Source organism: Mustela nivalis (genome assembly GCF_964662115.1).
Source record: "Mustela nivalis genome assembly, chromosome: 9".
NCBI lineage: Eukaryota > Metazoa > Chordata > Mammalia > Carnivora > Mustelidae > Mustela > Mustela nivalis.
This window is the reverse complement of record NC_139028.1, coordinates 62,767,407-62,788,042: the sequence shown is the minus strand read 5'-3', so window position 1 is coordinate 62,788,042 and position 20,636 is coordinate 62,767,407. Positions and strand designations below refer to the sequence as shown.

Genomic DNA, 20,636 nt, shown 5'->3' with positions numbered 1-20,636 from the left:
GGCAAAAAGGAACAAGTGGGAGTACATCAAACCCAAAGCTTCCGCATAGCCAAAAGGAAAAAAAAAAAAAAAAAAAAAAAAACAAACCTATCAGCAAAATGAAAAGGCAACCTATAGAAAGCGAGAAAATATTTGCAAACCATCTATCTGATAAATGGTTAATATCCAAAATATGTAAGGAATTCGTACAACTCAATAAGAACAAAAAAATCAATTAGAAATGAACAATAGAGGCTCTTGGGTGGCCCAGTTAATTAAGCGTCTGCCTTCAGCTCAGGTCATGATCCCAGGGTCCTGGGATCGAGCCCCACATTGGGCTCCTTGCTCAGCAGGGAGCCTGCTTCTCCCCCTCCCTCTGCCTGCCTGCCACTTCCCCTGCTTGTGCTCTGTCTCTCACTATCTCTCTCTGTGTGTCAAATAAATAAAATCTTTTAAAAATTAAGTAAAAATGGACAATAGACTTGAATAGACATTTTTCCAAAGAAGACATATAAATGGCCAACAGGTACATGAAAAGATATTCAGCATCACTAATCAGGAAAATGCGAATCAAAACCACACTGAGTTATCCCCTCTCAGCTGTTGGAATGGCTGTTATCAAAAAGATAGGAGACCAGCATTGGAAAGGCTGTAGACAAAAGGTAACCCTTGTGCACTGTTGGTGGGAATATAAATTGATTGCTGTGACAAGTATTTCCAGTACTCTGTTGAACAAAAGTAACAAGAGTGAGCATCTTTATCTTGTTCCTGGTCTTAGAGGAAAAGCTCTCAGTTTTTTACCATGGAGTGTGATGTTAGCTGTAGGTTTTTTGTATTTGTATTGAGGTATGTTCTTCTAAGTCTACTCTCCTGAGAGGTTTTGTCATGAATGGATGTTGAATTTTGTCAAGCGCTTTTTCTTCATCTATTGTACACTCTTGGTGGGAATGTAAATTGGTATATCTACTGTGGAAAACACTATGGAGGTTCCTCAAAAAATTAAGAGTAGAAATATCATATATCCAATAGTATCTCTATTGGGTATTTACCCAAAGAAAATGAAAACACTAATTTGAAAAGATATGTGCACCTTTATGTTTATTGTAGCATTACTTAAAATAGCCAATATATAGAAGCAACCTAAGTGTCTATCACTAGACAAATGAATAAGAAAGATGTGATATGTACACATAATGGAATATTACACTACCTTAAAAAAGAATAAGATCATGCCATTTATGACAGCATGGTTAGACCTAGAGAATATTATGCTAAGGGAAATAAATGAGACTGAGAAAAACAAATACCGAATGATTCCATTCATATGTGGAATCTAAAAAAACAAGAAATAGAATCAGAGCTATAAATATGGAGAACAAACTAGAACAAACTGATGGTTGCTAGAGGGTTGGGAATGGAGAAATGGGCAAAATGGGTGAAGGGGTGTGGGAGATACAGGCTTCCAGTTACGGAGTGAGTAAGTCACAGGAATAAAAGGCTCAGCGTATAGTTGGTGATAATGTAATAGTGTTGGATGCGGTGAGCATAAAATAATGTATAAGCTTGTCAAATGACTGTGTTATACACGTGAAACTAATCTAACAATGTATGTCAGCTGTACCCAAATAAGAAAAAAAAAAGTGAAATGTCTTTCTTTGATTATTCTGAGATTCTTGAATTCTGATGGCCGTTCATTCAACAAAGTTATCATTATTGATGGGGAAAGATTTGCTAACTCAGATTTTCCTTATCTTCCTAGGCGGCGATCATTAGTAGGGTTCAGTGTAGGATTGTGGCTTTAGATCTGCGAGGTCATGGTAAGTGATGTTCTTAATTAGTCGCTGACTCAATGTTATATTTGCCAACTCCTTTGAATAGTGTTAAGTATTAAAGTAAATTTCAGTGTGACCACAAAATAACTTGGCCTGTTCCATTTGGGCTCTTTGAGCAAAGTCTTAATTTCTATAAAAGATATTTTATAAATACACATATATATGTTGTTGTTTAGCTAAAAAATAAAAAAGTCCTTTAATGTAACCAAATTCTGATGCTGGTGATGTATAAGGAATGTGGATAAATCTTTAGTAGGCCACTAGAATTATATCTTTCTTAGGATGGCCAACTATAAAGATACATCTGTAACAGAAAACCCTTGCTAAGCCCATCATACACAATAATAAAATCTGCATTTCATTCCCCAAAGTGAGATTTTTGAAAGCGAATACTCTTGCTTTTATAATTCCTATCATTGGGAATTTTATTTTTTAAATATTTTCTTTTTAGGTGAAACAAAAGTCAAGAATTCTGAAGACCTGTCTGCAGAAACAATGGCAAAGTAAGTAATGTAATATTGTTTATACATCACCTGGCTTCCATTACTATTATAAATAGTGTGTAACTATTACTCTCCTGGTGAGATTGTTGGACAATAATTAGCATAGAGAAAATTTTACTTCTGTTGTCTTTCCTCTGTATTTAGTGTTTCCTTAGTATTTAATCTTGAAAGAAACATCCATCTTTCTTGATACATTCAGTGTTCTAGTCATCAAATAAAGCACTTGAAAAATTCTTTGAGTTTGTGTTGCATTTTACAAAGTTTTCTTCTATTAACAGAGTTGAATAGAATCTGGATACTATTGGGAACTTATGCTTGAAAAGTGGTTATATATAAAAGGCTGAAAGATGTTCTTAAGGTAACCTGCCCACCTTCTTTGTCCAACTTCCTAGTAAGACAAGAACAAAGTATTGAAGAATAAATAATTACCTGGGCTTCAAAGTACAAGATGGTGGTAGTATATACAATAGCCTCACACCTGGTCACTCATTAGAATCACTGAAGGAATGATTAAAATACAGATGGTTGGCCTTATCCCAGACCTGCTGAATTAGTGCTTCTACCAGGGGGATCTGAACATTTATTTATATTTTTGATAAAGCTATATAAAGAAATCTTATGCAGCCAGTCCTGTGACTGGAGTTTGGGAACAACTAACCTATATTTTAAACAGGATTCTTCTAACCACCCTGCTATAATACATGGTCTTTGAAGTATTTCACCAACTTTGGCCAAAAATTATCTTGTCTCTTCTTACTTTAGCAGCTTTAATCCAAGAGTAAACCATGTTTCCTTCAGAACTCAAACTCATTGTGGCCATAGGTTTATTGTTATAGTTCATGCTCTTTGTGTGCTTTCTGTCTGCCAGGCTTTATTAAGTGTAAATTATGCATTTATTAAGAAAAATATTTATTGGGATGCTTGGGTGTCACATTTGTTGAAGCATCCGACTCTTGGTTTTGGCTCAGGTTGTGATCTGAAGAGTCGTGAGATTGAATACCATATCAGGTTCCACACTTAGTAGGGAGTCTACTTGAGATTCTCTCTCTCCTTGCTGCACTCTCTGTCTAAAATAAATAAATCTTTTTTAAAAAAAGAATAAATAGTTTATTTAAGGTGTTTATTTTAATTATCCATATTATTAATTCTGTAGTACAGATGTTATCTTTTTTTTTAAACCAATGAGGAAACTTAGATTGACTGACTGTATGAGGTCACATAGTTAAGAGAGCAGAATTGTGATCATTCAACTACAGTGCTTGGCAGAGAGAGAGAGAGAAATAACACTGTATGACACCATTCCATTCAGTGAACATATTTCTGAGAAACCATGAAAAGGGAGCTAAGACTCTGTTTTCTGAGTTGTTCATACTATCCTTTGTAATGTGAGAACAGTAAAGCCCAAAATGATCAGGTGTTTAGTGATACCTAGAGAAAGATTTGTGAACAATTTTTAAGGATTTAAAGGGTTTCCTGACTGTTGACAAAAAGTGAGATACATCATTTAAGTGCCAGGCTGCCAAAGAGTTATGACAGCTTGAATGACGTTCTCCAGGAATTTGAAGAATTAATTGAGGATCTTAAGTATACATTGCCTAATAATATATCAGTCTGGGACAATCAGGGAAAAAAAAAAAACACATAGGAATTTGAACAGGGCAAGTTTAATATAAAGATTTATTAAATATAGTAAGGCATTGGAGTAATGAAGAATTGCTAGTAAGAAGTAGAACATTAAAGAATATATATTTAATTAACTTGATTGTGGGGGTCATTTCACCCAATCATCATATTATATACTTTAAATATATTATAATTTTATTTACCAGTTATACCTCAATAAAGCTAGAAAATTTTTCAAAAAAGGAAGAAAGAATATAGGAATAGCAGGTGTAAGTAGCTGCCACAATTCCCTTGGGCAGAGGTGGAACACCAATGGAAGAGGTTGAGATTTAGACCTTGCTGTAGAGGGCATGACTGTGGTTTACTGAGGGCAGAGAAGTCATTTGGATGCCATGTTGGCAGACCTTCGCCAGATATCTGCCCTCTAGGGTACAGGGAAAACTGTTCACAGAGAGGTGTCTCACTAGAGGCACTCTGCAACAAAAATATTGAGGGTGGTTCCAGAGATCTGCTGCTATACAACATAGTGCCTGTACTTAACAATGAGTTAAAAGTTTGTTAGGGGAGTAGATCTCATGTTACACCCACACTCACACAAAAAGAAACTTTTGGAAGTGATGGTAAGATAAGCGTATACATTAATTATTTACTATTTTTTGTATACCAATTTTACCTCAATAAGGCTAGGAAAAAAATTGGGTATGGGGGGGATGATATGCTAGAGAAGCCACCTGTGCTGCAGGATTTGGGCACTAGGGAAGCTGTGTGCTGGAAGGCTTCCCATGGCACATAGGCTTCAGGAGCTTGTGGAGAAATGCACTTGCACTAGCTGCAAAACCTTTTCTTTCTCTAATGTCTCTCTTGTGCCCTCTACTGATAAAGCTTAGCATCATGCCCGCTGGAAAGGCGAAAATATTTAAAGGCCAGTTTTGGAGAACATACAATGAAGGGTGTGAGAATTAGAGCTGAGAGACAATAAGTTGAAAACTTCTAACAAAAGTTAAAAAAAAAAATAGATAATTAAGACTATCTAGAATGATGAAGATGGCTACCAAGAATCAGAAGAGCCAATAATTTGGATTCTTGTGAAATAGTCAAAGCAATAAAACATTTATATGATTACTGAGTTCAGTCACTCTGAAGCAAAAATCTCAAAATAGCATATTTAATGGATGATTAATCGGATTTTCAAGTAGTACTGACAGCACAATTTTTGCCTTGTGTATCAACTTCAGAACCTCAACCCTACATAAAATGCAATTCCACTGAAAGTAGAAGAAACAAGATTTGAGCTCAGATTGCTCTGATACTCTTTTTCTGTTATGTCCATGATATGCTATATTGCTTCTCAGAAAATGAACCCAGTATTAATAAGCATGATAGAATCTCCTTACAAAGCCTTCGCCAAAACTGTGATGTATCCAGTTATAGTTTAGTTTTCTAGATAACACTTGCTACTTCATCTTTATTTTATTTTTCTGTAACTTTAGAACATGTGTCAAGGCACTAATCTTGGCAGTTTGGCTAATCTTAATAAGAACAAATTTCTCCTGGTGGTAAATGATCAAGTGATTGATCATAACCACTTTTTACCTGGATGGACTATACCTTTCCTAAGCTTAGATACATTTTGGAGTTCGTTTGTTTCAGACCCTGTCCACCTTCAGGCACACATGAAGCAGATATCGCAGAACCAGTCCAACTTAGTTACTTAGTGTTTTATGGAGACCTGTATTTAGATAACCTTCTGTAGCAACTTTTTACTTTATTATACTGTTAGTAACCAAAACTTTTAGCTTTAAGTTTAACTCCAAAGGAATATTAAACTGTTACTTTTTTCACTTAAAAAATTAGGTGGGCCTCCTTATCTCCCAGATTGTCTGCAGATGCTACAGCTACCCCATTCATATCTGTATTTGTTTTATGAGATTTTTAAGATTAATTCCTTCTGAAAACATTTGTCTTTGCCACTCTGAATGCTCTGGAGGTCATATTCAAAAGGCTGTGTTCCTACATCCACAGCTGCTATATTTGGATAACACTGTGTGGATGCTTGAGGTATATAATAACATACAGCAAGAAAAAACTGTTTTTTTTTTTTTAAGTTAACTAACTCAGCCACTCCCAAAAGAAGACGGTAGAGCCAGTAGTCTCTAAAAACATACCACATCTACCTATTGCTGTAGTGAAGAGGGCCTCTAGACAAATCAAACCCAAGTTCCTACTTCACTTCTCATTTTCAAAACTTTAAGGTTTGACTTTGTTAAATAGATCCACTCAGAATTAAAGACTAGGACAGAAGCCAATAAAAATTAGCTCTGAACATCTTGTTTCTCAGAACATTGTACTTACATTTATGTTACTACTTCAAATAACTTTATATGACAAATTTTAAGGAGTAGGTAACATTTGCATAGCATTTACACTTTTCAAAGTAATTTTCATTCACTGTTTTTTTTTTTTAAGATTTTATTTATTTATTTGTCAGAGAGAGCGCACAAGCAGGCAGAGTAGCAGGCAGAGGCAGAGAGAGAAGCAGGCTCCCTGCTGAGCAAGGAGCCCAATGTGGGACTCGATCCCAGGACCCTGGGATCACAACCCGAGCCAAAGGCAGTGACTTAACCAACTGAGCCACCCAGGCATCCCTCATTCACTGTTTTAGTTACTCTTCAAGGCAGTCTGAAATAGTAGATCATTTTCTTTTTTTCTAATAAATCACATTCTTATCTTCATTTTATAGATATTGAAACTGAGAGATTAAATAATTCAATTCCACATAATAAAAATTAAACTTGGGCTGCAATTCATCTTGTGACTCTAAATTTTACTACATTATAATGCTTAATTGTTTTCCTGTTTTATCGTTAGGGAAACTGTGGCGTAGAGAGCTTACATTATTTGTCCAGTTTCAAGCTTAGGTTTAAAATAAAGATAATATATGGGGCGCCTGGGTGGCTCAGTGGGTTAAGCCTCTGCCTTTGGCTTAGGTCATGATCTCAGGGTCCTGGGATCGAGTCCGGCATCGGGCTCTCTGCTCGGCAGGGAGCCTGCTTCCTCCTCTCTCTCTCTGTCTGCCTCTCTGGTTACTTGTGATCTCTGTCTGTCAAATAAATAAACAAAATCTTTTTTAAAAGATAAAGAGAATATGTAATTGTACTAAATGTGTGGAATAGTGAAAGTATGATGTAAAAGAAAATTTTAAAATTGGGGTTCTTGGGCACCTGTTAAGCTCAGTTGGTTAAGCATCCAACTCTTGATTTTGGCTCAGGTCATGATCTCAGGGTCATGGGATTGCGCTCCCTCTCAGGCTCTGCACACGTCATGGAGTCTGCTTGAGGTTCTCTGCCTCTCCCTCTGCACCCCTCTGCACATGCTCTCTTTAAATAAATAAATCTTTAAAAAAAAGGAAAAAAAGAAAATTTGGGTTCTTAGTCCCATTTATCAGAAAGAGCTAGATGTGAGGCTACATATATAGATACTGGGGGGCATAATAAGAGATTTACATAGGTATATTTGCAAGATGGTCCAGTAGACCTTTACAGTCTTAAGATCTATAGTAACAGACCAAAGGAAGGAGTTAGAAATACAATCTTCTCTTTGTAGGGATGTTGGCAATGTGGTTGAAGCCATGTATGGGGACCTCCCTCCTCCAATTATGCTGATTGGACACAGTATGGGTGGTGCTATTGCAGTCCACACAACATCATCGAACCTGGTGCCAAGCCTCTTGGGTCTCTGTATGATTGATGTTGTGGAAGGTAAGTTTTCTTAGTACTGACTAAATCAGAATCTTTGATTTATAAGAGACATCCATGATAGATTATTATTATCCTATTTTAATTTATTGTTGATTTCTACTCATCTTGAACTATGTCCCTCTGTCTTTATATCTTTTTTTATGTTATTTTATAGCAGAGGCACTCTCAGATATATTTTTTAATTGGCATATAACCTTTTATTGGTTTTAGGTATATAACATAATGATTCAATGTATATATTGTGAAATGATAACCACATTATGTGTAGATAACATACAGATTTTTTTCTTATGACGAGTGTTTTTAAGCTCAACTCTGTTAACAGCCTTCAAATATACAATAAGGGGGTACCTGGATGGCTCAGTCAGTAAACAGCTGACTCATTGTTTTGGCTCAGGTCATGATCTCAGGGTCATGAGATCGAGCTCCATGTAGGGCTCCATACTAGGTGCAGAGTCTGCTTAAGATTCTCTGCCTCGGGGCGCCTGGGTGGCTCAGTGGGTTAAGCCGCTGCCTTCGGCTCAGGTCATGATCTCAGGGTCCTGGGATCGAGTCCCGCATTGGGCTCTCTGCTCAGTGGGGAGCCTGCTTCCCTCTCTCTCTGCCTGCCTCTCTGCCTACTTGTGATCTCTCTCCATCAAATAAATAAATAAAATCTTTAAAAAAAAAAAAAAAGATTCTCTGCCTCTCCCTCTGCCCCTCCCACTGCTCGCATTCATGCATGCTGTCTCTCAAATAAATAAATAAATAAAATCTTAAAAAAACACAACAGGTATAAAATACAGTATTTTAAACTATGGTCACCATGCTGTACATTACATCCTCAAGACTTATTTATTTTATAACTGGAAGTTTGTACCTTTTGACACTTTCCCCCATTTCACCCACACCCCACATTATATAGTCCTTTTCCATGTCATCAAAAACTCTTTGTAAATATCTTTTGTGGCTGCGTAATTTTTTAATTGTATGTGTGTCCCATTATTTTATTTAACATTTAAAAAGAAGCTGCCATGTCTTTTATGACCCATCCTCAGAAGTTACACTATTGTTTATATAAGTCAGCCCCTATTCAGTGTGGGAAGACTACACAAGGGAGTGAATACCAAGAGGCAAAAATCACTGGAGGCCATCTTGGAAGCTGGCTTTCACATCAGTCTTCTGAATTTTCTTAAGCTATATCTTTTTTCCCAAAAGCATCACTGAATTCTGCTATCATTAAAAGCAAATGTACACAGTTATCCCAGCAAGTGTAAATGCTTAGAATATGTTAAGTGCTATAGTTAAAATATTTGTTTAACATCTAGGTACAGCCATGGATGCACTTAATAGCATGCAGAATTTCTTACGTGGTCGACCTAAAACCTTCAAGTCTCTAGAGAATGCCATTGAATGGAGGTAACCAACAAATCTATATTGTCTGTATTCTAAATGTTAGATTGTAGCTGCCCTTTTTCATCAATTCAGGCACCAAGTTCAAAGGAGTAGTTCAGTTTCCAAGCCTTAGCTTTATCATGTGCAGAAACAGTTACATAAAGAGCAGAATTTTTTTTTTTAAATATTTAAATGTTTCATGCTTGGCCCAGTTATCTAAAATCCATCCTTTTTCTAATACACTATAGTGCCTCCTAGAATTTTAATAATTATGGATCATCTGCTGTCTAGCTATTTCCATCTCTGAGGTAAGAGTCTGGACTAAATTAGGCTCTAAGGCCTTTTTCACTTCTGATGCTTCATGGTACTAGATTCACTTTCTGTGTTCCAGAGAAAACAGTGGAGAAACAGAAAGAATGGACATAGGTTCCTTTCTTAGTTTTTATTTGGGTTTTGGTTAAATAGTTTTCATAAAAATTATGGACAGAATTGGCTATGACTTCCACTTAAGGCTGTTCTGTTGTTAATTTATTCATTAATTCAATCAATTATTTGATTAAATATTTATTAAAAACTTTGTGCTAAAGGGTGGAATTTCAGAAACGAGTAATATACTGACTCCCCGACAAGGAAATCAGTCTTAGGATAAAATATCTTTAGTATCCTGTCTTCCTGCATATTCTTTAAAATCATGTCTAGTTCCTTTTTTAGACCCTTTTTCTAACTCCTCCATTCATTTGATTAAATAACTAGAGGCCTCTGTCTGTATTATATTGTACTGTTTACCTCTTTAGTCTTCTAATACTCCCCTAAAAGATACGCTTTTATTGCCAATTTTCATGTTTCTCTTAATGCTTCCTACATCATAAGGGCAGAAGCTATCCTCTATTTCTTTTGTGTTTTCATATTGCATACAGCATACTGCTGACTGCATTAGCAGGCAGAACGTATCTGTTCTTTGAATCAAGTGGAAATGAAGGACTTGGTAAATAAAGCCTAGGTAGTTTATCTAAGAGTATCTCATGCCAAATATGGCTTACCAAAATAAAGTTTGTGTTTGATAAGTTACTTCTGTCTCCCCTTGTTCACACTACTGAGATATAGGGTTCCTTTTCTCTTAGAGACACCAAAGATCTCTCCCTCTTCAGCAGCTACAGTGTTTGTATGGAGCCGTTGCCAGTTTAGCATGTACCTCAGGCACCCTGCCTTCTTCCCCAATAACAACAAGTGAGAAGATGATTCCAAATAACTTTTTCCTTTTTTTTTTTTTTTTTTTTTTTTTAAGTACCTAAGATGTGTTGTACCTGATTTAAGAACTGGTGATGAATCAGGCTTAGTACTTGTCATCAAAAAAACTGGGAATACAAACAAGTAAATGTGTAAACACAATGATTGAAGCACAGAAGTTACAGAAGATAGGAACTTAATCCAGCATGGCAGTCATAGTGGACCTGCTCCTAAAACAGACAGAGTCTTGATTCTAGTGGCAGATGTGGGATAGGATGAAGGTTCTCTCTGTTGTATGTTTAAATGTTTTGGGTTCTCTGATTTTTAGAACCCAGTTCCTGAGCCTGAGACTCAGAAAGAATATAATGAAGTATTTCATAACTTTATTTTGTACTCTGCTGGATATCTGATTCAAGTTCATGACCCATGGATATTGTGGCTATTCCATATGGGAGCGGAAAAAAGATGTTGAAATACAAGGTCAACCTATTTAATTCAGTAAGGATTTAAAGCAAAGTGAATTCCACTTCTACTTTCTCTGGTCATCCTAATAAGAAGCAGTAGGTTAATTGTCATTAGAAGCCTAGGCTTTGAAGTTGGACATTTTGGTTTCCCCACTCTGGCTGCTCTGAGGAAAACACTGGGGGAAAGAATAGGGAGTGGTATGTTAATGGAAGTGGGAAATTGGTTAAGAGACAATTGTAGTAGTATAGGGGAATAATGATGGTAAGCATAGACCAGGATGGCAACAGAGGAAGTAGTATGTCATATCTGGAATGTATTTTGAAGGAAGAACTGACAGGACTGCCTTGTGGGTTGGATATCAGCAGAGAAATGGGGTTGGAGGCAGGAGGAGGCACAGCATCCAAGGATGAGTTCTAGGTTTTTAGCCAAAGCAATTGGGTGAATGGTAGAGACAAGGAGAAGTAGATTTGGGAGCAGGTAAAAGGTCAGGGAATAAGGATTTTTATATGGATAAGCCAAAATGCTTATTATACATCTAAATGGAAATGTTAAGTAAATACTTATATGTACTTGTTAGAAGAAGTTGAGCTAGAGATAATTGGAGGACCATTATTTTTTGGTGGGGGGAGGACCATTATTATGTAGATAAAATATTTAAGAAAAATGATTCCTTTAAGGTAACTTTTTTTTGACACTTTTTTTGAGAAGTTTTGTTATATGGGGAGCAGAGAAGTGGGGGAGTATCTAGTAGTGAATGTGAAGTTGAGAATATTTTCAAAAGCTGTTTTATAATATTCACTAAAGAAAAAAATAATCCACAGGGTAACTATAGGTAGCAAAGTCCTCACAGGCAAGAGGAGATGGGAACTGTGCCCAAGGTTGACCTTGAATAGAACAAAGATGTTTCATATATTAAAAACTCATCAAGGCAGGGTATATGATTATAAATACTGGTATATTTGTAGATCTGTAGATTCAGTTGATAGTAGAAAAATGAAATAATCATTCTGATTGCATCTGTTTATCATTAAAATAAGAAACAAGGTCATTATCTAAGGGAGTTGCCCTTTAAAATTTTGCATGATTTTTTAAACTAAAAAGTTGCATTTCAAGAAATGTGTTCTGGGCCCTTAGGTGGCTCAGTCAGTTAAGCATCTGCCTTTAACTCAGGTCATGATCCAGGAGTCCCAGGATTAAGCCCCAGATCAGTCTCCCTACTCAGCGGGGAGTCTGCTTCTCCCTCCCATCTTCCCCACTCTTATACTCTGTCACTCTCTTTCTCAAATAAAGGGATTAAATCTTAACAAAAAAAAAAAAAAAGCGGGGGAGAGAGAGAGAGAAAGAAGAGAAGAAAAGAAAAGTGTTCTGGTGGCTTGTTTCACATATTGTTTCCAGTTCCCCCGGGACATGCAGCTATTTTGCTTGGCCCTTAGCCATACATGGGCAGATAACTCTGAGAGAACTAATCTATTAAAATAGCATCTTAGCTCCTGAACTCTGTATCATGACATGCAAGGTCCTCTAGGAGCTTGTCCTTACCCACCTATCCCTTTCTCCCATATCCAGTATTTCTCCCACTCACACTCCCATTTTGCTTTCCCCTGCTTCTCTTTGCACTCTGTCCTCTAAAATCCTCATCATGTTGACTTGTCCACATCACAGTGCCTTTGTTCGCAATGTGCCCTCTGCCTATATTGCCCTGACCACCTTCTTTTATCTTCTGCCTAATTTCTTTTCTCCTTGGTTTAGGCAGGACATTTAGGGAACTTTCTTTAACTTCTTTATTCAGAATAAAGTGATTCCTTTGAACCTTGCATTTATTATATTAAAACTATCTGTGTTTCTTTCTCCCTGTTTGAATTGGGTGTTTCTTAAGCACAGGCCTGACACATGTGGTAAATGTTTGCAGAATGGAAATTGCTTGAATGTCTTTAGTTAATTTTTACTGGTTGGCTTATAGCCATAATAACCAGGTAGGAAGAAGTGGTAATCTCTATATAAGCTGTATTGGTAAACACAACTTTATAGAGGTTCCACAGAATCTGCAAAATTATTCATTTGACCCTATAACATGATAAGGTGGATACTGAGTAACTTTCTTTCTCCCTTCTCACTTTTCTAGCGTGAAGAGTGGTCAGATTCGAAATTTGGAGTCAGCCCGTGTCTCAATGGTTGGCCAAGTCAAACAGTAGGTCTTATTTTTCCCTGTTGGGCTGGTTAGAGACTGAAACATGGTGAGGGAATTACAGATTGCTTTTTGTTATACACCTGTCCTACCATCCTGAATGCCTTTGCAGTCAAATGCTCTACCCTTGAGCTATACCCCCAATTCTAGATAATTTTTGCAAATGAGTTCAATTGAACTAGCCTCATAGCTTTTCTTTTCTATTTCTTTCTTTCTTTCTTTTTTTTAAAAGAAATCCCAAAGCCTATATGATACAGGATTACCTCTTTATTGCAACTCTGGGTCTTAAAAGGTGAAGAATCCCAGAGAATGGAGATTAAAAATTAAGTGTCTTCTCTAGTGTTAGAAGCTATGGCTTTATTCTGGTAACAGTCTCCTTCTTAGCCAAACCTGATTGTAAGGAAATCACACTATAAAAGTTTTAGTGTAGCCTAAGTGAAAGCCAGATTCTAAGGCTAAGCTAAGATTACTTTAGCCTTTGGGGCACCTGGGTGGCTCAGTGAGTTAAAAGCCTCTGCCTTTAGCTCAGGTTATGATCCCAGGGTCCTGGGATCTAGCCCTGCATCGGGCTCTCTGCTCAGCAAGGAGCCTGCTTCCTACCCCCCACCCCTGCCTGCCTCTCTTGTGACCTCTGTCTGTCAAATAAATAAAATCTTAAAAAAAAAAAAAAAAGATTACTTTAGCCCAGCTGATCTTCTTGGATAGGGTTACATGAGTCTTGAGTATTGCTTTGTGGTTACAAAATAAACTTTAGATGAATTGAGAAAATGTTGCCCAGCAGAACAAGAGCATGAGAGTTGATGAAAATGATAATGGCATTACTGAATGCCTGCTATTTGCCAGGCACGGCACTGTACCAGCTATTTTATACTGTATATATATTTTATACTGTACCAGGTATTTTATATACATGCTCTCATTTTAAAAATCTTATATTATGGAAATTTTTAAACATGTAAAAGTAGAATAACACAATGAACCCCAATATACACATTGCCTGTTTTCAACAGTTACTGACTCATGGCCAGTCTTGTTTCATCTGTGCTCCTTTATTGTCCGCTAATTACAAAATATTTTGAAATAAATTCCAAGATTTGAGGATACCCTAAATGGTGAGCACACTTTAAAACCAATCACAATACCATTATTACACGTAAAAAATTTAATAGTTCCTTAATATCATCAAGTGTCCATTCAGTATTCACATTTCTAATTGTCTCACTGATTATATTTTTTAGATCAAATCAGAATTACAGTAAGGTAGATATATACTAATTGGAGGGAGAATATATCTCTTAAGTATCTTTTATCTTTTATAGTTTCTACTTTTGTCTCATTTTTTTTTTCCCTTGTAATTTATTGTTGAAGAGACCTGGTTCTTTGCCCCGTAGAATTTCCCACAATCTGGATTTTCTGATTGATTCCTGAAGGTGTAATTTAATATGTTCCTCTCTTCACTGTATTGTCTATAAATTATTAGTTAGATTCAGAAATTTGATCAAGTTCAGATTTGTTTGTTGTTATTTTGGCTTTTTATTTGTTTGTAAGAATAGGTACTGCCATTAGGAAGCATGTAATTATTGGTTGTCTCTTTTCTGCAGCGTTGGTAGCCATTAATGATCATTACATAGATTCATTGATTCATTTGCACCATCTCATTTAATCTTTACGATACCTCTTTAAGACAAATATTATTTTGTAGGTGAGAAAATGGAAGTTCAGAAAGGTAAAGTGGCTTCCCCAGGATCACACAGCTAGTGAGTCACAGAGCTCAGATTCTGTCTCCTGTGTATTTGACTTCAAGGCCTGTGTCATAGACTTTAGGCCTGAAAGTACAATTCAAGTAGCAATACCTAGTAGACACAATAAGCTGTGGGATGCCCACTTTTTAATGCCTGAATATTTTGAAATTAGATTTGTTTAAGTAGTGGGAAAGCATTTTGTGAGGAAGTTATATGACTTATATTCAGGTAGTTCAGCGATTTTAAAATTTTACCTAATATGTAAATTTAAGTGGTGTCTTCTCTTAATATGTAAACTTGTGTATATAGTGTGTGCTTTAGTTGTCATATACATACCAGATAGAACCTTCCTGCCCTTTTTGATCTCTTGAAGATCAAGAGATCTCGAAATCTCTTGAACCTCCTAATCCATAGCTGTGGAAATCCAAAGCACATGTTCTTTGTTATATTACCTTAACCCTAGTTATGAAACTTCATAACCCTAGTTATGAAACTTGACATCTCAAGTCCCATAGAACACATTTTGTGAACATACACTTTACTGAGATCAATAGAGGAAACAAGGAAGGAGAAGTTACCACTGTTAAAAATCCACCACTGAAGTTTCAGTGACCCTTCAATTTATCCCAGTCCCTTTTTATCCTGCTTGTTCTCTCTCCTCTCCTCCCTTCTCTCTCCCTTTCAAGGGCAAAATAGCAAATTCTTCTTTATCATGGAGAACAGACCTTAGTACTGGCTGCTACCTAGGCGCTTGGGATTTTTGCCTTTAATATTGTCAGTGTATTTTTTCCAACAAGTTCTTTCTAAAAGGAATTAAAGTATCAGCTGTTCATATAATACTGATTTTTCTACCTAACTATATAATAAAGAAAGATTGTTTTTTAGAGGAGAAACAATAATAGCAATTGGTTGGATCAGATATTCTAAGCCTCAAGGTTCAGCTGGCGATGGTTATTTAATTGTCAGTTTCTATCAGCTAATTGAAAGTTGGGGCCTTTTACTGTGCTTAAATAGCATAGCCTTGCTCTACTGTAAACAGGGTACATGCTTTGAAGTTAGTTCAGCTTGGATTTGCCTTCCAGCCTCATCTACTAATGAGCCAGGGGATCTTGGACAATTTTTTTTTTTATTTTTCAAGGCTACTTCGTAGAATCGTTTAAGAAATTTTTTTACAAGATAATGTCAATAAAACTCTGGTCACCATGCCACAGGAAATGATTACTCCCTTCTATGGGTTAGTATTGGTGTAAGAATGGAAAACTAGCTCTTGGAATATAGTCATACCTTCCATGGCCATGACTTTCCACAGCCCTGGTCTATTTTCACACACTTTAAAATGCACATTGTTTACATCCTCCTTCTCCCCAAAGCATTAAGCTTTAACTGACATTTGATTATAAAAGCCTATAAGAACCTGTATCTCTGAGATAATTTATGTATAAAAGAAAGATGTATGATAGCACTTAAAAACAAACAAACAAACCACCTAGGTGTGAAGGAATTACAAGTCCAGAAGGCTCAAAATCTATAGTGGAAGGAATCATAGAGGAAGAGGAAGAAGACGAAGAAGGAAGTGAGTCCGTAAACAAGAGGAAAAAGGAAGATGACATGGAGGTGAGTAAAAGCTGGCATTCTTGGAAGGTTGGGGCAATGAAGGTTTAGAGTGTGTGGGGGTGGGAAAGTGGGGTGACATATTCTTTTTGTTCACCCCTAGATATTTTAGGTGGTGAAGAAGTTATCATAATAGCTATTTAGGTTAACAATAAGATATAAGGCACTTGTAGATAACTTTAACAAATTGGAACATAAAATTTATATACCCTACACTCAAAAAGACTGCTCTCTCATCAGATTCTTTCTCACCTTAATATTTCTGTTCCTGGGACGCCTGGGTGGCTCAGTGGGTTAAGCCGCTGCCTTCGGCTCAGGTCATGATCCCAGCGTCCTGGGATCGAGTCCCACATCGGGCTCCTTGCTTGGCAGGGAGCCTGCTTCTCCCTCTGCCTCTGTCTGCTATTCTGTCCGCCTGTGCTCGCTCTCTCTCCCTCTCTCTCTGACAAATAAATAAAATATTAAAAATATATATATATTTCTGTTCCTATGGTTTATCTCTTGAGAAAATCTGATTTCCCACTAGTCTATGCTAAGTCCATCAGATCTTACTCATCTTTCAAAGTGTATTTCTTTGGGGAAGTTTTCTGACCTCATTTTCTATCAGTCCTTCTCCAGTATACCACTGAAGATCTATATGACATAACTTAGCACTTTTTGGGTTGTTTATTTGTTTAAATAAGTTTAAGTAATCTGTATACCTGATGTGGGGCTCAAACTCATGATCCTGAGATCAGGAGTTGGGTGCTCTACCAACTGAGCCAGCCAGGGTCCCTGACATAACTTAGCACTTTCTGTTTTAAAGTTGTGGCTAAGGGTGCCTGGGTGGCTTAGTGGGTTAGGCTACTGCCTTCAGCTCAGGTCATGATCTCGGGGTCCTGGGATCGAGCCCCGCATCGGGTTCTCTGATCAGCGGGGAGCCTGCTTCCCTCTCTCTCTCTCTCTACTTGCCTCTCTGCCTACTTGTGATCTCTGCCTGTCAAATAAATTAAAAATTTAATCTTTTTTTTTTAAATAAATAAAGTTGTCGCTAAGTCATAGAATTATTTTTCATAAACCCCATTCAGAGATACTATGGTCTCCTGTAGTCATCCCTAGAATGCAGATTCAGTGTCCTCTAATGTGCAAGTGTTGTCTCCCAACAAAATAACCTCTGTATTTTGAATTCCCCTCAGCATTTAGCTTGGGTGTGTGTGTGTAGCAAGTGTTGTGTGACTTCTTATTGAACACTTGATTTGAAGATAGTAGTGGGAAAGGATTTTTTTTTCTTGAAATGGTTAGTGAGCCTGAGGAGCAGACTTTTGGGGATGGATTATAAATACCTTACTAATGGCAAGTAATGGATTCAGTGTATACCCCAGAGTCCCTTATGTTTGGAGATGCTACTATTAGCAAGGAGGAGAGGACAATTGAGTCCTGAACAATATGGGGGGTAGGGTCACTGATCCCCCAACACCATCAAAAATCCAACTATAACTTTTGGGGTGCCTGGGTGGCTCAGATAGGTAAACATCTGACTCTTGATTTCACCTCAGGTCACAATCTTAGGGTCATGAAATTGAGCCACTGGTGGGGCCTCACACTGGTCATGAGTCTGCCTAAAATGGTTTCTATCCTTCTCCTTCTGCCCCTCTATGCACACCCCCACCCCACACATGTGCTCTCTCTCTGTCAAGAAAAAAAACCAAACTACTATAACTTTTGGCTCCCTAAAAACATAATCACTAATAGCCTACTGTTGACCAGAAGCCTTGCCAATAATATAAATAGTGATTAATATATAATTTGTTTATTTATATTTATTAAATACTATACTCTTATAATAAAGTAGCTAGACAAAAAGAAATGTTCTTGAGAAAATCATGAAGAGGAGAAAATAAATTTGTAGTACTGTACTGTTTCCAAATCCACATATAAGTGGACCTGCACAGTCCAAACCTATATTGTTTAAGCATCAACTGTACATTTTTTAAAAACAGATTTTTTCATTTAACGATGATCTTTTGTCATCCTTAAGATCAATAAATAATTGTTTGTACCTCTTTGGAATTTACAAAAATATAAACAGTGCATGATTAATTTGCCCTTCCTACACTTGGTGAGGTGAGATCTCTCCCATGATAACAGTGTAGAAACTGAGACACAGAGATAGAGAGAAGAGACGTTTCCAAAGTAATCAAGTAATTAATATTTAGTAGATCTGAGACTCTGATACAAACTGCTAATTACTTTTTGCCTTTTATGTGCTGGGAGCTATACTAAGTAAATCACATTTATCATCCCTAGTTCTCATTTTAACTGTATTGTAGATATTATCACTGTTTTACAACTGAGGTACAGATTCTTGCCTATGAACACCTTATAAATGTTGGTGCTAAAACACATCCAGATCCTTTGGTTTTTAATTCCAGCTCATTTTTCCTTTGTAATTATTTTATACGCCCAGTTATATGGAGTTTAGTAAACTCCAGCAGTTTTGTTAGAAGGTCAGACTGAAACACATGAGGCAATAAGGCGTACAGCTAAAACAGTCTGCCCTTGAGGAAGGACATAAACCCCAAACAACACAAACTACTTCTTATAACTAGTAGATAAACAGATCCTGGAGATCTAATGCACAGCATAATAATTATAGGCAGCAATACTGTATTATAAACTTCAATGTTGCTAAGAGACTAGGTCTTAATTATTCTAGTACAAAAGAATTTATAATTCTGTGGTATGATAGAGGTGTTAGCAATCACTATGGTGTTGCATATCGCAGTATATAAATGTGTCAAGTCAACACATTGTACACCTTAAACCAACACAGTGTTATATGGTGATTATATCTCAGTAAAAAAAAATAACTAAAATGACAGAAAATATTAATAATATAAATTAAATTTAACAACTACAACAACAAGAACAGTCACAGCTTCTAAAGCATGGTAGCCAGGAGCCACGTAGAGCCCATTAGCCCTTAGGGGATTTCTGTGTTTTAACTAATATGAAAAGTGGTGTTTGAAATGATCCTGAGACATACACAAGAGTTCTGTTGCATCCATTTCGCCGTGTAAAAAAAGACAAGATAAAAAAAAAAAAAAAAAAAGACAAGATACACATTGGCAGTGAGGGGTGATGTCTAATACAATATGATTAAAATACAGAAAAGAAGAGGGAAACTTTAACCTTTGGTCCTTAAGGGAATAAACTTCAGTTGTCCAGGAGGTATTCCTTTATGCATAAATATCCTTTTTTAAAACTGCTTTATTGAAAGGTAACTCATCCAAAGTGTACAATTCAGTGGTTGTTAGTAGATTCACAGACTTGTGTAACCATCATAACAATCTTATTTTAGAACATATACATCGGGGCTCCTGGGTGGCTCAGTCGGTTAAGTGGCTGCTTTCAGCTCAGGTCATCATCCCAGGGTCCTGGGATTGAGCCCTGCATCGAGCTTCCTGCTTGGTGGAGAGAGCCTGCTTCTCCCTCTCGCTCTGCCTGCCCCTCTTCCTACTTGTGCCTTCTATCTCTCTGTCAAATAAATAAAACTTTAAAAAAAAAAAAAAAGGACATTTACATCACTTTTTTTAAAAAAATGCTGTACCTGGGGATGCCTGGGTGGCTCAGTTGGTTGGACAACTGCCTTCAGCTCAGGTCATGATCCTGGAGTCCCGGGATCAAGTCCCGCATTGGGCTCCCCGCTCCACAGGGAGTCTGCTACTCTCTCTGACCTTCTCCTCGCTCATGCTCTCTCTCACTGCCTCTCTCTCAAATAAATAAATAAAATCTTAAAAAAAAAAAAAATACTGTACCTGTTTGCAGTCACTCCCATTTCTCCCCAACGTCCGCCCTAGGCATCCACTAATCTTTCCGTCTCTGTAGAATTGCCTAATCTGGACATTTAATATAAATGAATATACAGTCCTGTGGCTGGTTTCTTTTACCTTACCATAATGTTTTCAAGGTTCATCCTTATTATACCATGTATCAGTGCTTTATTCCTATTTGTGGCTGAGTAATATTCCTTTGTAGGGATAAACCACTTTTTTTATCCATTAATCAGTCATTGGACATTTGGATTGTTTTCACTTTTTGTCTGTTATGAATATTGCTTGTCCAAACATTTGTGTACAAGTTTCTGTGTGGGCATAGGTTTTTATTTTTCTTGGGTATGCACCAACCAGTGGATTGCTGGATGCTATTTCTGTGTTTAATCATTTGAGAAATAGCCAGACTATTTTCCAAAGTGCCTGTAACATTTTATATTCCCACTACCAGTGTCTTGAGTGTTCCATTTTTCTGCAACTTTGTTAGCATTTGTAATATTGTCTCTCTTTTTTATTATATCCTAA

The 20,636-nt window shown here is 36.9% G+C and overlaps 1 protein-coding gene across 2 annotated transcripts in view; it reads left to right on the top strand.

The window, feature by feature from the left end:
* The window catches only part of PPME1 (protein phosphatase methylesterase 1), a 64,988-nt gene that overhangs the window by 30,706 nt on the left and 13,646 nt on the right, over positions 1-20,636 (top strand). For both annotated transcript variants that reach the window (XM_082749761.1, XM_082749762.1), the window contains 6 exons: positions 1,739-1,796; positions 2,263-2,314; positions 7,541-7,695; positions 9,003-9,093; positions 12,884-12,949; positions 16,179-16,302. In XM_082749761.1, the coding sequence (XP_082605887.1) occupies positions 1,739-1,796; positions 2,263-2,314; positions 7,541-7,695; positions 9,003-9,093; positions 12,884-12,949; positions 16,179-16,302 (546 nt within the window). The remainder of the gene's footprint in view (positions 1-1,738; positions 1,797-2,262; positions 2,315-7,540; positions 7,696-9,002; positions 9,094-12,883; positions 12,950-16,178; positions 16,303-20,636) is intronic.